General features: G+C 40.0%; 1 protein-coding gene across 1 annotated transcript; it reads left to right on the top strand.

Annotated features, from left to right (window-relative positions):
- Window positions 1-1168: 1168 nt before the first annotated feature.
- On the top strand, window positions 1169-22999 carry usp33 (ubiquitin specific peptidase 33). Its single transcript, XM_078264413.1, has 24 exons — window positions 1169-1367; window positions 5239-5337; window positions 5913-5966; window positions 6069-6131; window positions 10165-10314; window positions 10686-10794; window positions 12739-12808; window positions 14112-14225; window positions 14485-14563; window positions 15689-16133; window positions 16254-16394; window positions 16494-16609; window positions 16917-17089; window positions 17378-17448; window positions 17532-17565; window positions 17686-17731; window positions 17834-18014; window positions 18174-18300; window positions 18466-18635; window positions 19783-19864; window positions 19987-20095; window positions 20691-20793; window positions 21438-21506; window positions 21790-22999. The coding sequence occupies exons 2-24, from the start codon at window positions 5254-5256 to the stop codon at window positions 21945-21947; spliced, it is 2748 nt and encodes a 915-aa protein (XP_078120539.1). The 5' UTR covers window positions 1169-1367; window positions 5239-5253; the 3' UTR covers window positions 21948-22999.
- Window positions 23000-23064: the final 65 nt, after the last annotated feature.

Consider the following 23064-nt stretch of genomic DNA (forward strand, 5'->3'; position numbering starts at 1 on the left):
TATTACTGATGGGGGCTTTCATTACATGAATATTAACATGCATAAATTCCAACAGCCTCGATTTACATGTTGTCCGTTTTATTACTTAGTACTTAATACGGAGGCCAATTTCCACTAGGAGAAAAAGAAGAACTGTTAAGTAGGTTAAAAGTAGGTTATACGCATTAGTCGAAATGTTTACTTTTGGAGTCAAATTACGAAAAGGAAAATCAAACTTATGAGGGGGATGTCCCAGTCATTGCTTGTTACTAATTCATTTACTAATACATGTATAAGATAGGAACTAGTCAAAATTATGATTCTGACTTAGAACCTATCATTTTGACTTTTTCAAAAAGTCACATTTCGACTTATTATCTAATCATAGACTGTATGTATCTAATACAGTATCTTTGACTTGTCATCATTTTTATTTAAAAATGTTTTTTTCTTTTACTCATTATCTCACATATTTGACTTCACTTATTCAAAACACCAACATTTTGACTTATCATCTCAAACTTCTGACTTACTTACTCTTTGATAATTCTTTGACTTTATATCCCATATTTTGATTTTAAAGAGTTAAATATTTTAACATTTAAAAAGCCAACATTTTTACTTATCTCAGAGTAATTACTTAGCATGTCTTAATTTTGACTTATTGCAGTAAGATACATTTTTGACTTATTCATTTATGTCATGATTTCCACTTAAAAAGTTAAAATTATAACCTACTATCTTATAATTCAAGTCAAAGATTGACAGTCAATTTAGCAAAAATAAATTTAAATAGGCTACATAAAACATATTAAACATATTTTGTCCTAAAATGAACACATTTTGATGTTAAAGGTTATTTTGTTAAGTTTATGCAGAGAGTATTTCTTCTCTGTTAGTATCACAAAATGCCCCTAACACACTAGATGGCGCTTGGGATGGGTTTACTGTGTGTTGTCCCCCATCATTTTACATTCTTTTTCACATTGAATCATAGACTGTACATCTGCTAGCCTATGCATAACTTGTAAAATAACACTTAGTGCTATCGGTGCCATTTTTAAGCTAATTAATAGTTGCTCATTGTGATACTATACAACTATAATGCTGTTAAGATATAAAGGGCATACATGTAAACATCTAATGTCATGTTTACAGTAGTATGGGAAGGGTTTATATGTGATTTGCTTTTCTTTTTTTTTTACCGGAAAAGGGGCGGAGACAGCTGTAACGTTAGCAACCACGCTGGGCGACAGGAACGGTTATCGTTAATGTGACTTGATTGCCCTTTGAAATATATCTTTAAATACACACTGAATCTGTGCCTTATACAGCAAGTACAATTGGATCTACCTGAGAAACGTCGTGTCTTTGTTTTTATCGCGCAGGTAAGGATCGAGGCTGACATTATTTCAGGATGCTAGCTAGCTCTCTGCTGACTCCGGTGTAGTCACTGTGGGATCGCCAGTGATCATGTAGCTAATACAGGAACGTTAGCTGGTTAGTGGCTAACATTAGCTATAGCATGTTACTAGCGAGATGGTCTTCAATAGCAAACCATCTCCAATCTTATCTCACGTGGCTAAATATATTCACCGCTTGCGTTAAACGCTATTACAAACGTTAAGCTAATGTATGGCTATCTTGCAAAGCAAATTATTGACTAACGTGAGATGACCAGTAACGTTAGTTGGCCAACAGGCTAACAGCGAAAGATTGCTAGTCAGCCTGTGACGCTGCTGTCAACGCCTCGCCTGGTTTGGACAGCTCAATTTGAGAAGTGGACAAGGCCAAAGCCAGACATCTTTATTAGATCTACCACAGTATAAACTGATTAGTTGAAAACCTGGCCGAAATAAGTTGGGTGCTAGTTAGCTAGTTAAGATGTCATTAATGTTTTCAACATGATGGCTAGCTAATATTAACAGTTACCCTTTGTTGGATGCTTTACTTGCTAAAGTTAGCTATTAGTGTACTTAGGTTTACTAATTGTGTACCATGCAGTGTTAATGTACTATTATTTAGCATCTAAATTAACTTTAGGATAACACGGAATCTGGCATTATCGGATTCATGTGCACTGCCTGGTTCGGGTCAACGCCCCACCCTAACTGTACCACCTCTTTGTGTAGAGTCAAACCTGGAGTATGTTGGTTTTGAAGACAGTGAAAGTGTAAGGATGGTGCAAGAGTAAAGATAGATATTCTCTTCTCCACCAACCTTGCATAATCGCCGAAGGCTTGACTGTAAAACCACCGGCTAATACGATTTTCCTGGTGTGTACTAGCTGTAATAAGTGAGTGATTTACTGTTGGAGCCACAGTGAGTTGGTTAATTTGACCGTTTGAACGCGTGCATCCAAAGTCCAGGGCAATTACAGTATAGGAGCCTCTAACACAAATATAAAGAAGCTCTACATTATGTAAACCAGTTTTCATAATTGATGAACATTGCTGAGGAAACAGGCATATTGACTTGTACAGACTGAACATGAACTTAATTAAGGATCAGCTACTTGCTCCACTTCTTGGCATGGCAGAAAAACATGTCATGTGTCTGCAAACAAGCAGCATTTGTGGACCTCTGACCACACAAATAACCACTTTATCAACCATGATCATACAAAATATCAGGTGTGATGTCTTGCGTGTGTTTTTTTTTCATACATTTGGCTTGATCAGCTGTCTTACATGCCAAAGCTGTGCATCTTAGGTCTTATGTAGGTTGGTGTATGCTGTGACACTCAGGGCATGTGGTTTTTACCATGTTGATGTGGTTTAAATGTGCTGAATCATGTGCAGCACAGTATTGCGCTGCAGGCTGGGCTCTGCTGTCATTGTTCCATTGACACTTGAACACGCCTCTAAGCCTGAATGCCAGTGTACAACCTCTAACAAGGTCCATACTTTGTCACTTTGCCATGAGCAAAGTGGTTACACGTTCAATGATTTGGGGTCTTGTGGGTGACACATTGACATTACAAGTTTTAGGTCTGAAGCGTACGGTCTTTGGTCTGAAGAGGTCTTTTCACTCAGAAAGTTTCTAAAAAAGACAAAAAAAGTAATTATGATCAATCTTGTTATTACACATTTAAGACAGCCATAGATAAATAGTAAAATATTAACAGCTGTTGTGACTCCTGGAATAAATCTGCTGGTTGATAAATGCTTTATCAATATATGATAATTACTTAACTTTCTTATTTCCCGTTTTCTTTGTTTACGTTTTCATCTATTAATTCACAGCATTTATCAAAAGTGCTTTGCTGACAGATATACCTGTTCCCCTGAGAGGATATGTCTTAAAACCATTGATCAAGCCCTGCTTGTATAATTTGCCACTTAAGAGAAATTATTTCTGCTCACACTGAGATAGTTGCTTGCTTTATGATGCAACCGTTTTTCAAATACAGGACTCTTGATAGACAGACTCCAAGTAACCCATGTCTTTTGTTGTCACTCTTCAAGCGAACACCCTGCTCCCCTAAGGGCTATATGAAGCAGTGCATGAGCCTTGTTTCCATTTGAAGAGGAGATGGGAAGGCGGCCTTCTCAAGAAGCATGATAAATAGGAACCTCCAGTGGTTTCCTGTCATCCCACTGTACAGGGCTTATACGTCTTGTCGGGTAGCTGCCAAACTTCCTCTTTTCATAAACACTGAAAAAAGTACAGCAGGAGTCCATCATAAAGGTATAAAGTACTTTATGATAGGTACAAACAGGGTTCAAAATTAACTTTTCGTCCACCAACCAAATGGCTAGCGAATGTCCAAATTTTACCAGCCACTCAATAGATAACCATTGTTTTTTTGGCTGGTGAGTGAAGCAAATCTACTAGCCACTTGCATATTTTTACGAGCATTTGGTTGGTTGGTGCTAATTCTAACCACTGGGTACAAATGTAAAAACTACGCTACAAATCTTCCAGCACCCGAGGTAATCTGATGCAAGGTTTGGGAGGGTCTTCCTGAAATTCTAAAGAATTATTGGGTTGACACACATTGTCAGTATGTTACAAAGCTGGTCAGCAGAGGCAATCAGAACATAAGTATTATGGTTTTGTGCCAACACTTCCTGACACTTATCTCTACTAACTGAGTGTTGATTGTCGACACATTGTTTACCACCACAGTCTTAAGTTCACTGATTAACTGTGTAACTTAAGTTGATGATGCACCTGCACACATGGCAGGCAGTGATTAGAAACTTGGATAATGTGTTTACATGCAGTATCGCGGTTTCTATCAGGTGTACCCCTCTTGCATACTTCTAAACCTATACACACCCAACCGGCACCGTCAGACACCGCCTACCAAGAGCCTGGGTCTGTCCGAGGTTTCTTCCTAAAAGGAAGTTTTTCCTCGCCACTGTCGCACTAAATGCTTGCTCTTGGGGGACTTACTGGAATTGTTGGGTCTTTGTAAATTATAGAGTGTGGTCTAGACCTACTCTATCTGTAAAGTGTCTTGAGATAACTCTTGTTGATACTATTAATAAAATTGAATTAAAAGTTGGGGGTGATTTAGGTTTCTGAAACCAGGATATGATGTTGACATGCACTTAACCAAAATCCACCAAAACTCAAGCATAATCGGTGGTTACTATTGCGCGTATTAACACCCATGGGCTACTTCCTCTAAGTTGTGCACATGTCTCACGTTTGTGCATGTTTGCAGAGCTTGTCTCGGAGTTGGCCATTCTTTTATATTTTGCTGTCATGGCAAGTTAACTAAAATCACTGGAGTTGACATGAAGATAGACATGTTTTTAGATTCACTGGTTGAGCTTGGTTGATTAGCAGAATTCAATTATTTGAGCTTACAGTAGATTTGTTCTAACTTGTTAGTACAGTCTGTGTCGATCTGCTTTCTTTCTGCATTGTCAGCACTAAAATCATTTATGGTGATAACATTCAGACACTGCTTGTTCCACACAAGTTGTTGACAGCTGTGGAGGGATGAGCTGCTTGGCGTGTCAGTGGCTGATAACAAGAGGAATTTGTCAGTCATGCAGGCATGGACAAATTTATGTTGCGGGGATGGTGACTCAGGTTACAGTAGCCTGACTGTTTTACTTGTCCTTTGTGCTGTTCTTTGGATATATCTCCTATTACTCTATCAAATACCAGATGTGGGGTTGATAAGCATTCTTTTAAAAACAAAAAGTCCTACAATGTTATATAGATCACCTGACTTAAAATGCAAGTTGTGTACTGAATGTTGTGTTTTATCTTCCATCTCTCTCCCTTTATCTCTCTCAGACCTGTGGGTGAGTGATGCCGCCGGCCTCCAGCTGTGACTGCCCCCATCTGGACTCTGTTGGGGAGATCACCAAGGAGGAACTCATTCAGAAATCCCATGTGAGTGACTCTCTATCATGGCCCCGTCCCCTGCCCTCCTCATAACTTACCACTCTTTAAGTAATAACAGGGTATTTACAGGTCTTGAAAAGTCTTAAAAAGCATTGAATTCACTTTCCTCAAAAAAGGTCTTATAAGGTACTAAAAAGTCTTGAATTTCTTTTTCAAAAGAAATATCTTTTCTAGCCTGATGTAATGTTTTTGTATGTGATTCCTGGCTGTCGGGAGACGTTATACAGCTATAAACTAAAAGTGTGATTGTCCTTGCATCATTTCAGGCCACTTATCTGGGTCCAGTTCGCACTCATTTGATTAAATATTTCCATAATACTTTCATTCGTTGGCTAGTATGACCATGAAACAGATATAACTGTAAATTGCATTCTATGTGGTATTAAAAAGGACTTAAAAGTCTTAAATGTAACCTTACCCTCAAAGAGTAACCCTTCCTGAATAACTTGTTTTATATCGCTTTACCAAGTCTGAATCAAAACTCTTTTTGAACTTTGCTGCTGTCTCGCTGAGTTTCATTCATAAAACGTGACTCTAACCTGAGTATCTTCATATTTTTCTAGGGCCAGTGCCAAGACTGTAAAGTTGGAGGTCCAAATTTGTGGGCGTGTTTGGAGGTAGGGCAATGCTCACCGGCAAAGAAAAACCTGTTGATTTTTCTTTCACCAGAAACATGTGATTTTTGGATTTCTGCATACTCTGTTTGTTTTTCTCTCCAGAATGGCTGTGCATATGTAGGCTGTGGAGAATCTCACACTGACCACAGCACTGTGCACTCGCAGGTGAGAGATCTTAGTGATGCCTTTCAGCCGTGAAATTTTAATGAATGCATAGAAAAGCGCAGGGAAGGGATGTGACTGAAAGGGTGGACATCTTAAAGTCTGGACTGTGATGGTGAATTGAAAAAAGATGTAACCGAAAGAGAGGCAGAGGAGGCACAGATGGCAGGACAGGACAGGAACACCACTTCAGAGTCCCAGGAGCCATGACTTGGAATAAAATTTCCTCCGGCACTGCTTTATTTTCAACATTTGTCTCTCCGCGATGTAAGAGCCAGCATGTGCGTCTTTAGGCTTTTGAAGTGCACGCATTGTTAAAAACCATCAAGCCAGCTCTGTATGCCGACACCTCCACATTCAGTGCAATTTCAGCAGTGGATCATCAAACTATAAGGCAGGAATCTCATTTGGCTGTCCAGCTGTCCGTCAACGCTATAATGGAAGGAATATCTGGGAGTGAGTCCTTCAGGCTGTCTGTCAGACGCATGCGTACAAGAACAATAACAAAGATGTTACACGCATCACGCTGACAGATGTTTTTAATGGGGTTCGGCGGGAAATTCAGAGTGACAAAGACGTTCACATAATAAAGTAAACAAGCCAAGTTAGCCCTCCGAGCTAATGCGTGCCAACTACTGTAGCCGAGGGTAATAAACCACATGCAGGCTCCGTAATCAGAACCAGCGTGAACCAAAAGCATCGCTGAATGCTAGCTTCACTTCTTCTGTTTTTATGTATAATAATAATGCTAGATCCTACCCGATACACGTGTCGACGTCAACACGGGCATACTGCGTGGTGTTGACGCGAGAAGCGCTCACTCTGATAACAAAAAACGACTTGAAGAATCTCAGTCGACTGAGGGGTCACCGACTGATGATTTGAATATTGGACCTTCAGAGGACAGCCCTAGAGGCCGCTGAAGTCAGCCACTGCATCCAAAATGCACTACATAACCAATATGTGTATTATCGTTCCACATACTTTTGTGTGAATAAATATCAGTTCACTTTTGCTGCCGGAAGCTGGATATACTAATGTTACAACAGCACTCTTCTTCCCTGGAGTCAACGAGCACTAGCGGATAGCCTACAGGAACAGGAACTCTGCCATTGCTTCTCAAACTGTGTAAGTTTCGAAAAACGTTACCGCCAACCAAAATACTTTGTATTTTATATTAATATATCTTTATGACCGCTGTGGTTATGTCAAATCAAACCTTATATGCCTATTTAGCAAAGAAGGGCAGTTTGAGTGTGAGTTTGTTTGAATGAGCTGCAAGCAGTAATACCACAGGCCAAGCAATTGGCCCATTCCGAACAGGCATGTTCTATCTAATAAAGGAAGGAATCTCTCTGTCTGAGATGTAGTGGAATAGAAGTATAAAGTAGCATAAAATAGAAATACTCAAGTAAAGTACAAGTACCTCAAAATTATATAGTGCTGTTCTTGAGTAAATGTACTTTCATTACAGTTACATTCGAAAAAAGCTGCAAGCAGCAATACAGGAGGCCAAGCAATTGGCCCGTTACGAACAGGCATGTTTTCAACAGGCACTGCACTAGTCCATTATTAATTGCCATTGCTCTGGGAAGTGAGGGAGATTCAGTAGCACTGTCAGGTCCATGGTTACAGTATCTGCCCCTCCTGGCTGCTCTGAAGCTTTGCTCGGCCTCTGATGTTCCCAGTGTTGACTAAGGCTTTTTCTCCTGCAGTGCCAGGGCAATGTGGGTTTAGAAGAAGAGATGGAGGAATATGAGAGCAAACGTAAATGTAATTTGTGCTTCCTATTAATATCCGCATAGCTGCTCAAACCATTGTCAAGAAAAGTCCTGTTCAAATTCTAACCTCTGCAGAAAACCACCCAGATGAAAGACAGATTTTTGACACAGAGCTGGCTGGTAAATAGATTTAATGTTAGCCGGCTGATTTTAAATGATATTACTAGTGAATTTTATCCATCCGCTTATCCAGGGCATCGGTCTATGCAGCTCGCCAGCCGCCTTTTGTGTTCTTTCCACAGAAGCCATCTTTAAATCTTGTAAGAATGAGGGCCATGCTTAATTAGTGCTCTGGAGACCCTGAGGGGAGGGAAACATTTGAATCTCTTGACTATGCAGTGCTGTTGGATCAGATGCCTCTGCCAGTCAAACTATACTGCAAGTAAATATGAGTGACTGTTGCACAGCGTTGAGTTAAAGGTTTCAGCTCGATCCGCTAATTTTCGAAGTTGAAGCTTCACTTCTATGTGTACTTTTGGAAACAAAATAATTAGTATTTACATGGAGATTGTATTTCAAACATCACACAGAAAATGTCTTCTGAGGCAAATTCAACCAATGGTAAACTTTGGAAATTATTCTCCATATTGCAGATAGAATGATTCAAAGGTTACCACAGCCTTACAGTTTCCTGTGGGCTACAAGTTGAGCAGTTTTACATGCATTTGTGCAAATGCGCAAATCCACTGAGAAGAATAGTGGCCGTTGGTGTTTCTTATTGCTTGTTGATTACAGTCAGTAATGTCTTCAATGTTGAGGGCTAGAGAGGATACTTTACATTTTTAGCAGACCCATCCTGCCTCGTCTTAATTATCTTAATCATAAAATCACACATTGGACATGTATTTATATGAGCGGCTGATGCAGTATGTTTTACATTATTTTAATTTCTCAAGTATTATTCTGTGTGCGCTGAAGGAGCACTCAGGATTTGTTTTGGCTTGAATACAATTGTTTTTTTAGTGATGATGTTGAATATTTTAGCAGACCAGAAGTAAATTAACATAAATTATAACTACAAAAGCTATAAAATAGTTAATTGTAATACAAAACAGTATGTGGGCTGGTAAAAGAACATCCTCTAAGCCCTATAAATCCAGCTTGTTATTAATGCCCTACCTGGTGTACTTTCCTTCATAAATGATTGAAGCTGGGGAGTTTCATGACTGTGTTCAGTCTGGTGTGCCCCCTCTGCCAGCCCTGCTCCCGCTGTGTGAAGGCTTAATGCAGCCCTGATGAATAATGCAAGGTCTGCCGGTTGCCTGCTGCTCACGTTCAGTCTCCTGTCGACCTGCCTGGCTGCTGGTGTTTGTCAGAGCAGCAGTGGGTCAGCAGAACTCGGCCATGTTTCCACCCCAATAAGACTGCGTTGCTGTAACTACCTACTCTGCCTCCAGCTAAACCTGTAACCTGAGACATTCAGCTCAGAACTGGTGTCCAAGATCTTAAAAAGATACAGTAGTGTATTTTAGGTAGAAGAAAATAAGAAGAAATGTCATAGTAGGTGGGAGGAAATGAGTGCTAGTGTTGAATGCCAGCTTCTTAAGAAAATACTTAGTCAAATAAAAACACTGAGTTTTGTGTATATTGAGTGTTGGAGGATTTGCAGCTCTTCTTTGTCTTATGTGTTAAAAAACTGAATGTTATTGGGTTTGGGATTTTTGGTCTGACAAAACAGGCAATTTTTTTCACATTTCATAGACCAAACAATTACTTGACAGTAATATACATTATAATACTTGTTAACTGCAGCCTAAGTACCTTGTTTATGTTATTGTGGACGGAAATTGTAACAAAATGAGAACACATTGCAATAGTTACAAATATACAAATCAGAAAATAGAGTAGATTATAATTGTACTACTTGTAGTCAGTTTTTGTGTGTAAAAATAGCTGGTGGGGTTGATATGTGTTGCAGAGTTTCAGTCTTCCTGTGCTATGCTTGAGGGAAAACATTTTGTTTAGCTATACTGTTACAGTCGCTGTGCCAGAATCTTCCGTAAAAGTTTCCTTTATACACTATAGATTTGGGCAGCAGGCACACCTGTATTTGTTATATAAGAGCAAAAGCAACCTCTGGATTGTCTAATGAGATGTTTGTTTGGTAGATTGTGTTGAAGATAAAGAAGCATCTCCTTGATAAGAAAGTTCACATGTGCTTTATTAGCTGTTCTTGGATAAATATTAACAGTCTTTCTTTGTTTACACATTCGGGGTTTGTCTATTCACAAACTCTTTAACAACTTTGTGTGCAGGAGACGAGGCACAACCTTACGGTGAACCTGACCACGCTTCGGGTGTGGTGCTACGCCTGTGGCAAGGAGGTTTTTCTGGAGCGGAAACTAGGTCCTCACTCGCCACATGCCACCAGCAAACCCCTCCCGTCTCCACAGAATGCTGGACCGGTAAGGACATTCCCCTCTGTTTGTCATCCTGTTTTATTGTCTTTACAGCTTACATGGTTTATTTAATTGCAGTGTCATAAAGCAGGTTTAATATTGAACAGCAGCAAGTACTTAGATTATATGCAACATTAAACCTTTCTGTTTGCAAGTCTATGTTGTGTGAAAAAACATTGCATGTTTACTGTATTTTCGCTTTATTACATAACTGTGTGCTCTTCCATCATACTTATGAGAGCTGTATGATAATAATTTCCACCAGTCTATCCTGAGTGACAGTTGGACTGTCAGTCAAACTGTATGCGGTTATCCATTAACTAGACGAGAGTTTTATGATGAGGTGTGTGTGTGTGTGTGCTGTGCGGTTGCTCCAGGATGACAGCAGGGCCCCTGGGAGCCCAACCTCTCTGAGAGTGCCCCCTAATGGAGGCTGTGAAGACCTGGACATGGAGACAGAGGAAGAGGATGAACTGCGTGCCAGAGGTCCGCTTACACAGAAGAAGTGTTCATGTTGTCACAAAATGAATGGCAGTTTGACTTATTATATAGACCCAATCACAATGTTTGTTTACAAAATCTTCTTCTACTAGAATTTAACGGCACTGAGCAAATGGGGATGAGGAACTACTGTATATACTCTCATCTCATTCATCTAAAAGCATGTTTGAAGCTTTCATATTTACAACATGTATCTGTTAGGCCACAGACAAAAGAAAAGGACACCACCCAAAACTAGCAGTCAGTCCAACCGACAGTAAGATGTTGCTGTCCGTAACACTAGATTTGGTTTATAATAGACTCTAGCAAAGCAACACAATACATAAAATATGCACAGCAGACACATCCCTAGAGACACTGTTTGTTACAGTTTAATTACTGAAATGTTGTGTTTATACAAGGGTAGTTGTACCCACAAATATCAGCTACAAGGTCAACAAATTGGGATACAAATGTAAATGTTGCAAATGAAAGTTACCTTTAAAAAGGTTTCTTGCCCAGATGATAATTTTTAATAATTAAATCATTTGCTTTTGAAGTCGATGAGGTGACTAAAATGTAATTACATTCTATCAGCTCTTAATGCAAGTATGAAAAAAAAAAATTAACATTGCATGGATGATTTGAAGTTCTCAAACACAGGAGCTCAGTAATCAGCAGTTGCTTTAGTTCGAAGCACAGAATATAATTTAAATGAATAAGAGCAGTTAATTTGTGCGTCAGACTTTAAAGTACAAGTTGTGATGAATACCTCACTTTGCCATTTTGTTGTTAAAAGCTGAGCACCAATAGGGCCAGACACAACACAACACCTCTAGGCAACAGAAAGCCACAGAAGGACTACAGGCCGCTTCTGTGTAGCTCAGTGGGTTGAGCCTAGCACTAACACTTCAGTGCTGAGTGTTTCAGTCCCACTGGAGCAACCAATGCAAATAATGTTTTCATTCAGTGCTGTGTGACACACACACACACACACACACACACACACACACACACACACACACACACACACACACACACACACGCTCCACCAAATGGCATATGTTATGTCAAACCTCATGTGGTGTAGCTCAGGCATTGGCACCAGTCACTGCCTTGGTTATTTTTGTCACAAATATTATTTTTGAAAATAAGCTTTGTAAGACTAATGCCCTCCACAGAGTAGGCTCGTCACATAAGATCCGAGGTTTATGAACTGTGAGGCAATTAAGCAACTTTAACCCGATTGCCCCAAGTCATAACTTAGTCAAATCTAAACACACAGACATGATACACATCTTCCTTAGAAATCATAGCAAAAAAGGCTCTTTAACTTTTTATAAGTTTCCTTGCCTGAGAATCATCACACAGTGTCAAAGTAATCCAGTGATCGTTGTCTTTAAATTCATGGGCACATTGCAAACAGGAACTAACAGTTAATTCAGCATAATTTTAATGGTTCCAATTTGCCAAAATGTAAACAAATATAGGCTAAAAAAACGGGACTCAAGCTGTAGCCAACAGTGTAACTTGCTGAATCCATGGCAGCATTTTATTATTATTTTTTATTTTTCTGTTTACATATCTCAAATAATTTTGGTAGTAATTTGGTAATTTAGTTTCAAAATGTATAGCATTATTGGGGGGGTGTGTGTGTATATATATATATATATATATATATATATATATATATATATATATATATATATATATATATATATATATATATATATATATAAACTTGTATAAGATGAATGCGCTATCTGTGCCACAGTAGCTGATTTAAAATACACTAGGTAGCCATCTTTTCTGCTCCTGCTGTAAAATATTAATCTTAGAAATGGAGTGGGTGATCTTAAAATTGTCAAGGCTTTCTGGCTGCCATCAAAATTTACAAGCATTTGATGAGTGGCTTGTTTTAATTTCCCCAGTGTGTTCTGTCTCCCTCAGGTCTGACGGGGCTGAAGAACATAGGCAACACGTGCTACATGAACGCTGCCCTCCAGGCCCTGTCCAACTGGTGAGTCTCTGTTAACCTGCCTACTAACACATCTACCTGTCTACCCCACAATATGGATTTTTCGGTTTTATTCACTGCCTGGTTCTTGTTGACTGAAAAAAACCACCATGGCTACTGCGTTCATTTGGGAGAGTAGCAGCTGAGTGAATATTGCTGCAGTGCACCATTTGAGACGGCAGAAATGGCCTTTTGTAGTTCCCTCCAGGCTCTTCTGTTACAAAAGAACATCAGCTCTTTCCTTTTGTTCCTTCTTCTACTCCTTTTCCCACAATGTCTTTTTATGAGGCACATAAAGCTGTACTTACTCACTGTTACAGTCTGCTGTATTTTTGTTTATTGAATTGACAATCCTTCTGATACATTCTCTATGATTGGGTTGTTGGTGTGGTCCCTCAAATTAGGGCTCCACTGCAGAGCCTGAGGCTGTGTTATTATTTTACTTTGTAACTTTTTATTTCATTTTTAATAGAATAGCAAAGCACAGCAAACCCCTTCCTACTATCTACCCAGGGGGAAGCTGGTACACTTTTAAATTAAACAGATGATGCCGAGTCTGGATACAAGTCAAAATACATGTGGGTCAAAATTTGCAATCTAAATCACGTTCCAAAAATAGGAGGAACTGAGTCACGCAGCTGCGGAAAGGAGGGACCTTTCCTGAAACTTTCCTTTGATGTCTGTTTGTGTAAGTGCTGCTTCTTTCAGTTACTGTTGGGTCATTATTCAGTTCGAAGGACTTTTCTCCTGCCAAGGGAAGGGAGCGCTCCATGCCTTTATTCATTCTGTAGTTTGTCTCTTTGTCGCAAATTCCTGTCCACTCTGTTTGTATCCATCAAATAAAATCCCCTCAGCTGTTTTTCTTTTCAGCTTTTTCAAATGTCCTTCAACTTTATGCTGCGTGTGGTGTTTTCTTGCATGAGCCCCAGTACCTTCGGGAATTTGTGCTGTTACTCCAAGAGTGAAATACGGATTTAATGAAACAAAATGAATCAAAAATACAGGCAGAAGACAGCATTTATGTAGAAATGCTGAACTTGAATCTCTCTGGATTTCCTTTTTTCCATTTGTCATTTTCTGCTTGGAGGGCCCTTTATGAATGTAATAGCAAAAACATACTAAAGTATAAAAGAGTATACAAATAAAACATTATCTTGTACTTTGAATTATATCTGCCTCTCTTGGGCTTATTGAGGATTAGCCACGGCATTGCAATTTGTTTGGTAAATGTAATCAATCTGTCTCAGTAAAAGCTTGTTTGGTGCCCACATATGATATACAGTATTTATCCCTCTTTCCACTGCAGCCCGCCCTTGACACAATTCTTTCTGGAATGTGGTGGCATGGTGAGAACGGACAAGAAGCCTGCACTCTGCAGAAGCTACCAGAAACTAGTGTCAGACCTGTGGCACAAGAACAGGTAGGCGTTTGTCACTTTTTTAGTTCTTTGGATCACTCCTCTTTGACTTTGAAAGAGCATATGAGCTTGCCCACAAGCTGCAGTTTATTTCATAATTCAGTGGTGACTTTCATTATTTCCCATGTTTAGAATATGACTCCAGAGCCAAACCTGAATCCCATTTCTGGTCTTAATTGCAAACCTTACATCACACAAGACTTTACTGTGATATTGTGTATTACAATACTTGTTAAGCATGCTGTGTTTTGTCACATTACAGACCCTCCTACGTGGTCCCAACCAACTTGTTTCAGGGGATCAAAGCTATAAACCCCATGTTTAGAGGATATTCTCAGCAGGTGGGTTATTGCAGACAGTGAAATAAATGTGCAACTTTACGTAAATGCGCACAGATTCATTATAAATAAAACATTGAGGCACTCTTCACGGTGGGAGACATGTTCTACAGTATGTTTGCCATCAGTTTTTACAGCTTACAGCTTTTACCTCTGTACTTTGCGAATAATATGAGTAATATGAGTCCATTGAATATAAAACATGGCTTTAGTTTGAACTGAATTGAATCCTTTAAGAATGAATTTGTGCTGAGCTGGGATTATTACGGGTCTGACGCCTAGAATATAAAGTTGTCGCAGGTCTTATACAGTGTCTCCCTTTTCTCTTCCACTCCATATCCCCCATGCTTGTTCCTTTACAGAAATAACATTAGCTTTGGCTTAAATCACTCAGCCAAATAAACTGAATCCTCTGCCTTGCATTTACTAACTCACATCTTCTGACTTTAATCATTCACACAGTAATGCACACATTAAACCTAAACTGACAAACTAAAGGTAAATCGCTTGATTTGATTCCAGGCGTTGCTTAAAAGAAAAGAGTTTATACAGTACATATAAAGGATTTCCAAAGACCTTTTACTGGATCCTGTTTTGTCTTTGTCCAGTGTCTGTAAATAAGGGATGTATAAGCCTGAGTGGTGAAATGATAAAAGGGCCTGTTTCCTCTTCGCTTGCCAGTTTTTGTTCATAGGAGTTAGCTGTGGAATATTCATTTGTCACGCAATACTGAGCTGCACAGCCTTGGAATTAGCTTTGCTATGAATGAAGTTAACAACCCAGGTCTTGGGAGAGAGAGAGAGAGAGTGGATGTCTGTGGTTCATTAAGTTTGATTACACCTTCATGAGCATTTGGTTTTGGATTTTGTGATGCAGAATTGGGATAAACAAAGAGGTGAAGTGGTTGCTGTAATTTGGGAAAAATTAGCTTTGCGAAAGCTTTGCTGTGTCTGTCAAACTCAATTGTATTTAGGAAGAATTAGTGCTGCTTTGTTTTATTTCAATGTTCTTTTCAGGGAGAGGAAATGGATTACTGTGACCAAAATAACTGTAAAAAAACTGTAAAACTTAGAACTAATTTACTACCTCAAATAACATTTCTTGTGATCATCCCCCCTTGGCCTGCAGGACTCTCAGGAGTTTTTGCGCTGCTTGATGGATCAACTTCACGAGGAGCTGAAGGAGACGCTGCCTGAGCCCTACGACCAGTCCAACGGCATCACGGTGGAGGACGGCCGCGAGGAGGACAACCGCAGTCAGTCAGACAACGACTTCCAGTCATGCGAGTCCTGCGGCAGCAGCGAGCGGGCCGATAATGAGGTGCAGGGCGGGAACGTGACGATGGAAGACACCAACGAGGCCGAGATGCTGATTCCTGAGCAAGATGAGATCCAGGCCAACAGGGAATGGCAGAAGGAAAAGAACATGATTAATGACCTTTACCGTTCTGGAGTTAATGGTGTCATGGGTGGGAGCACTGGAGTGGACATGGACAAAGATGTTGACACCACCACTGAAACCACGCCCATTATCAGCAGCCAGGGAGCCATCAAGGTTCAAGGCAGAACATCAGGTATTTATGGAGAAGAAGAGACGTCATATTTTCTTTTGACTACAATTTCTTTGACTTTCTGATATTCAGCATCAAATTTATGGTATTAAAACTCTTAATATTTGGCCTGCTCTCCGCCAGATTCCTTCCCAGACATCCAAATGTCCAACTCTACAAGACCACAGAGTTTAGTCCCAATGGAGGGACATATTCCCAAAATGTCCAGCAGCCCACCCAAAGCTGCCTCAGGCTGGCCCAGCCTAAACCCTGCACATAAGAAAGGTACTTTTTGCATAATCGGAGGCAGTCATAACTAGATTCATATCTTAAAAAGTCGGGCATTATTCTCACATTTCTCTCCCTCTCTCTGCCTTCACACAGCAGTGACCACATTCTCCCCACCAAAGAGCAAGCGTCAGAAGAAATACCGCAGTGTCATCTCAGATGTGTTCGATGGGACCATTGTCAGCTCAGTTCAGTGCCTCACCTGTGATCGGGTTAGTGTGGACTATTAAGAGAACGGGATTGCTGAGAGGGGGGAGAGGGACAGTAGCAGGGGAGCACTAGAGAACGGGACATTGTGTCTTAAGCCATTTCAAGGTCCTAATAATGGAATGTTATTAAAAATTGATGCTCAGCTCTGATGTTCATATACACATGTAACATATTTTGATATGTGTGATGTAATGACAATAATATTCTGCTACAAAGTGACAAAAGCGTGTATAAAAAAAAAAAAAAAATACATTAATAAATAATTGGATTGAAATGTCTGTAACTGAAACTGTGTTTTGTTGCTATCAGGTGTCCGTGACCCTGGAGAACTTCCAGGATATCTCGTTGCCTATCCCAGGGAAGGAAGACCTGGCCAAGCTTCACTCTGCCACCCACCAGACATCCCTGGTTAAAGCTGGCTCCTGTGGGGAAGCTTATGCACCACAGGGCTGGATTGCATTTGTCATGGAATACATCAAGAGGTGTGTTAATATATACACCATAGCTGTTGTTTTTTATATTCTTTATCTGACATTTGACAGTGTAGAAATGGGGGAGAGAGAGAGATGGCGTATGACATGCAACAAAGGTCCCAAGACTGGAATCGAACCCAGGACGTTGTGGTTATATGGCATGCGCTGTAACCAATCGGCTACCAAGGCGCTCCAATATGTACATTATAGTTATTTATATTCTTCACAATCAAGCTTTAGTGGCTCTATACTTTGCTCTTTTTTGTGTAAAATTCACCCGTTTGTTTTTATTTTTAGTTGGTTCTGGGGTCCAGTGGTTACGCTACAAGATTGTCTTGCAGCTTTCTTTGCCAGAGATGAACTAAAGGGTGAGCACGTGGGCGTAAATCTATTCTACCAGCACAAACATGAAGATTGATGGCGAAATAACTGTGTGCTTTTTGTTTTCTAGGAGACAACATGTACAGCTGTGAAAAATGCAAGAAGTGAGTGCCTAATTCTCACTTTGCTGAATACTGAACTAGACTACTAATCTATTTCACAACAAAAAGACAGTGTCTGGAACTGTAATGATTGCCCATCTTCTTCATCTTCTTTCTTCTTAGATTACGAAACGGAGTCAAATTTTGTAAAATGCAAAGTTTGCCAGAGGTATACAGACAACTCTAGCACTTCATGTCATGTCTTTTTCCCTATAGTCTTCACACACCGGATTTCTAAAATAAAACGTCTTTGTGTGTTAATTTGCTCTAGATTCTGTGTGTCCACTTGAAGCGCTTCAGGCACGAACTGATGTTCTCCACCAAGATAGGCACCCACGTCTCCTTCCCGCTGGAGGGCCTGGACCTGCAGCCTTTCCTGGCCAAAGACAGCTCCGCCCAGACCACCAACTATGACCTGCTGTCAGTCATCTGTCACCACGGCACTGCCAGCAGTGAGTGGGCACAGTCACTCCTCTTCCTGCTCAGACTGGGGCATCCGCCTTTATTTGGCACAGAGGAGTGTCTTGCATTCATTAGCCTGTAGACAATTTTCACATGTACTTGTTAGGTTTATGAATGCTGCTCTAACGCATTACCCTATCTGATCCCAGGTGGCCACTACATAGCGTACTGCAGGAATGATGTGAACAATCTGTGGTATGAATTTGATGACCAAAGTGTGACTGAAGTGTCTGAATCCTGTGTCCAGAATGCTGAGGCCTATGTCCTCTTCTATAAGTAAGCCAACACACATCAATAGTTATACTCAGACAGTTGTAAAAAAATAACCCTTTTATCTGTGTAACATTTTAAGTTTCATTGTGCTGCTTTAATATTCATACTTACATTTCACGTTCATGTATTTGCATTAGTGATTAATCTGTGGGTCTGTTCCTGTCACAGAAAGAGCAGCGAGGATGCACTGAAAGAGCGTAGGAGGGTGTCTGGTTTATTCAACATGATGGAGCCCAGCCTTCTGCAGTTCTACATCTCTCGCCAGTGGCTTAACAAGTTCAAGACTTTTGCTGAGCCGGGGCCCATTTCCAATGACGACTTCCTGTGTTTGCATGGAGGTGCGTGTGACTATGTCGTGGTCATTCTGAAACCGCTCAGCGTGTCCCAGAAGAGGAATCCTTTTAGCGTTTAGTAGAAAATTTGTGCTCTACCTTCTCCTAACATAGCTTTTGCTTTCATCCTTTGCTGTGGATTTTTGACTTTGACAAAAACTGCAGAGTATTCCCTTCACAACATAGCAGACTTCAAAAGAGGGTTTTACTTCTCTTTGTGCAGACGATCCTTCTCTCTCGTTTTAGTAGAGAAGAGGGAAGAACTGTAAAATGGTTTTGTGCCAATCAAGCATGCTTTCTTTTCTGCCCCCTTTTGAGAGAGTGCTGGAAATTACGGAATTTAAAATTTAAGTTAGAATACAGTGGCAGCAGAGAATATGTTTCGTTATGTAAATAACCACCTACAGGTTGTTTCCTCCTCCTTTGCAGCTACCAGCACTTCATAACTGGCTAAGTCAGGTACATAAGTAGAGATAATATCAGTGCAGTGAAACCATGATTATGTTGGAGCAGTTCAGCCAGTTGTTTTACTTTCAGTGCAAAGTGTTCCCGTTTATTTTCACTTTCCTGTTTACAGCCAGGATTTCATCACGAAAATATATTTAGGCAGGCAAAGCCTTTATTAGGGGCTCTGGCAGCATGTTTTCCCAGGAGAATCCCCCCCCCCCCAAATTGTTGAACGTACGTACATTTATTAAGAAGAAATACTTCTAACAGTAGTGTGGTTCCCAATCGTTTTGCCTTGTGACCCCTTAAAATTAGGCAAAATCTACTTATTTTTCCCATTTACAGATTATGGCTTTGGTGTGGATATGAGAGTGATAGTTTCTTCTTGGATATGTTTTTTTTTTATTTCCTTTTTTATCCTGTTAATTATTTGCGACATTTCAGATTTATCTTGGGACCCCTTGGGGGGCCGTGACTCCCAGGTTGGAAACCACTGCTCTAAAGATAGTGTAGATAGTAAGGGTAACTGAGGGTAAGCACTGACTTCAACATATTTCTGCCATTTTCTTGGCCTATTTAACACAACAGTAGTCACAATGTTCCCAAAACCGATCCCTAACAAATAACACAGTATGTGTGATGTAACTGTCACCTTTAAAGTGTTATACTGTTGATATGTAATGGATGTTTCAATGTGTTTCCTCAGGTGTGCCCCCAAACAAAGCAACATTCATCGATGACCTGGTTGTAATGTTGCCGCAGAACGTGTGGGATCACCTTTACAGCAGGTACATACAGTAGACAGGGCCAACTGTGAGACTGACTCTCCCATTACTCAATGTACTCACATTATAATTTTCCATTTGAGTTAATTTCCTCTGCTTGAGTTAATGCGGACTGCTACCTGCAGGTACGGAGGAGGACCAGCTGTCAACCACCTGTATGTTTGCCACACGTGCCAGATTGAAATAGAAAAACTGGAGAAACGGTGCAAATCAGAGCTGGACATGTTTGTCAGGGTAAGTCTTTTAACCATACGTTCACCAGCGAAACCACGAGCAGCAAGGAACATAGAGCTTTAGCCAGATACAGTTACAAATTGGTGTGAGTGATAATGCATTGTGTGTCAGTGAGCCTTTTGTGTAGCCCAGTACTCATGTGAGTGTATAGAAACTGTTCTCCAGTCTATTGAACCAGTTGATGGGCTGCATGTGTTGGTGCTCTTCACCCCGGCAGGAGATGAGAGGTGCGAGCCCGATGAAAGCCTTATCATTAATGCATTGGGACAGATGCAGCTGTTATTGTCTGCTCACTCACACAATGGCTTCTCAGAGAGAGACAGAGAGACACAGAGACAGAGAGAGAGAGAGAGGATTGTGTAATTTCCAAGAAAGATGAAATTGGTGCAGTGTGGAGTTAAGACTCTGTTCTAATTGGAATAACTACCAGAGAGAATTGATTAGGTTTTCCATGTCCTCTCCATCCTTTCATCCTCACTTAATTTTTTTGCCCCCCCTTTCCTGTTTCTCCTCCCCATCCCTTTGCTTCCTTTCTCCTCCCTCTTGTGTCTACTGCTCACTCCTCCCCCATTTCCTCTCTCCCTCTCCTCTGTAGCTGAACAAGGCGTTCCAGGAGGAGGAGTCTCCAGTGGTCATATACTGCATCAGCATGCAGTGGTTTCGTGAGTGGGAGGGCTTTGTCAAAGGAAAAGACAATGGTAATTGGACAGAAGTCTTGGACAGAAGTCTTTTTCACCCTCTATCTTGTTTAAATGTCTGATTAAAAGGCTAAATGATTCCCAGGTGACAGTTGTGCTTGATATTTGGTGATGGAAAAGCTGCTGTAATTTTGTTTAATGTAACTGTCTCTTTTAAAACAAATGTCCTGTGTCAGGTCTATTCATTTACATGGATAGGAGAACCTGGCAAATGAGCTGTTTTTATATGGGACATCCAAATTCTCTTTTCAAAAGCTGCTCATGTTCAAAAGAAACTGAGGTCCCACCTCTTCTCTTGATTTATCTTCAAAGAGTTTGCTTTAGTCCCCCGAGTCAAGTTTCCCTTCCGCTACAGCAAAATGAAGTGTCAAAATATATTTCATTTTCTTGCACTCGTTCTCATTTTTTTTGCTTCCCTTGCTTTGTATTGTCACATCTATTTATAACCGCTTACATCTGGCACGTTTGCAAATGTCATTTTTTTCTCTGACTTCTGCTCCTCTAATATTTGTTTTCTCGATGTAACAAGTGGGGAGCAGAGATTCCTTTTTTACGTTATTGCTCTTTGAAACAATTAGAATTGAGTCATGCATATTAGTGCTGTGTATAATTAGGACAACTAATTGTCTTTCTTCCTCTTTAAGATCCACCGGGACCCATTGATAATTCCAAGATTACAGTAAACAAGAACGGCCATTTAACACTCAAACAAGGTACTAACTATTATAATTGTTATTGATACCCTTATTTTGTCTCTAATTGTATGCTGTAGAAAGATGTTTTAAATGTTTTTTTTAGGAAGCATGAAATAAGTAAATAATAAAAATAAAAAAACGTAAATAGGATGGATAAATAAAACCTTTTTTTCTTTAGAACAACTCTTACAAAGCCTCTGTGGATTGTAGTAGTAACTTTAACTATGCATATATTAGTGATATTTAGATGCGTGTGTGTGTGTGTGTGTGTGTGTTTGTGTGCGCGTGTGTGACCCGGCAGGCGCTGACTCGGGGCAGATCTCTGAAGAGACGTGGAACTTCCTCCACTCCATCTACACCGGCGGTCCACTTGTGACGGTTCGGCCAAACATCAGCCACCAGGAAGCAGAAACATCACAGTCAGAGGAGAAGATCGAGATGGAGACACGCTCTATTTAATCAAGCACTCTGCAGATAACAATGTAAAACATTTAAGAAATGAAAAGCCTTTTATTTTGCACTGACTTTTATTTAAAAAGAATTTGAGCAAAGGACCTCATCTTTACCGCTACATGACAGCCTTTGACTGCTGACAAGAGGGAATTAACATGTCTGAAAAGGTTTGTCATGTTGTACAAATCTGTATAAAGAGCTCTAAAATTTCTATTAGCACTGTAGTATTCATGTGTCAGGTTGTTTTCAGAACCAAGCATTTGAATTACGTGCAGCTAAAAAAATCCAGTGAATGCCATATTCCTTTTTATTTTTGAACAAATGAGCACATTGTGTTGTCTTGTGTTGTTGATATTGAGGAATCACAATACATCTTGCTGTAGATATATCACACATTTTTCCTGTTGTAAGAGAATACTGTCCAATGAATGGTAAGAGAAGCAAAATGTGACACTTAAAGTGATGAAAATCATAAGGTTATGAAGGGACTAATTAGTGAGTAGTCTCAGGAATTAATTTTGTGTTTTGCACTGTTCTATAGATGTACAAATTGGCATGCTCTCGCAAATGTCTGGTTTGTATTTGAATGTACCAGTACTGATAGTATATTGGTCAAGACTCAGCACTTGGTAACTTATCACAGAAGGGAGTGATTTATAATATGATGTTAATAGCATTTTTTTGTAGAAATATGTGGCAGGCAGAGTCTGTTAAGAATGCATGCTTTAACACTCATTCCCAGTTTAACATGACATGTAACTGCATGTAAATGCAAAGCTGCTCATAAAATGTGCACGCAAATCATGATCAGGATCTACCTTCACTAAATTGTGCAGCTGCAGAAAGCATATTGCAGTATGTAATCAGCATCAGCAGCAATCTAGTTAATTAAAGGCATTATTTTTGTGTAACGTTACAGGCATGGTGTTGTTTAACGTGCTGGCTGATAGGGGGTGGAACAGAATGCTGTACTGTAAGGTTTTGCATATGGATGTCACTTGAGTAAAATCTATCTTGAATGTTGCTGGCTGACACTATTAAAACTTGATGAAAACATGTTGGACATTGTGGTCACCTTGATTTTGTCACAATTTCTGCTACAGTAGGTAGAGTGGTTTTTAGA

This window comes from Sander vitreus, chromosome 12 (genome assembly GCF_031162955.1).
Source record: "Sander vitreus isolate 19-12246 chromosome 12, sanVit1, whole genome shotgun sequence".
NCBI lineage: Eukaryota > Metazoa > Chordata > Actinopteri > Perciformes > Percidae > Sander > Sander vitreus.

Coding starts and splice junctions, on each gene's coding strand:
- usp33 (XM_078264413.1), top strand. CDS start 5,254: ATGCCGCCGGCCTCCAGCTGTGACTGCCCCCATCTGGACTCTGTTGGG. Junction 17,566..17,685: donor AGCTGTGAAAAATGCAAGAA/GTGAGTGCCTAA, acceptor CTTTCTTCTTAG/ATTACGAAACGGAGTCAAAT. Junction 18,301..18,465: donor GCCTATGTCCTCTTCTATAA/GTAAGCCAACAC, acceptor TTCCTGTCACAG/AAAGAGCAGCGAGGATGCAC.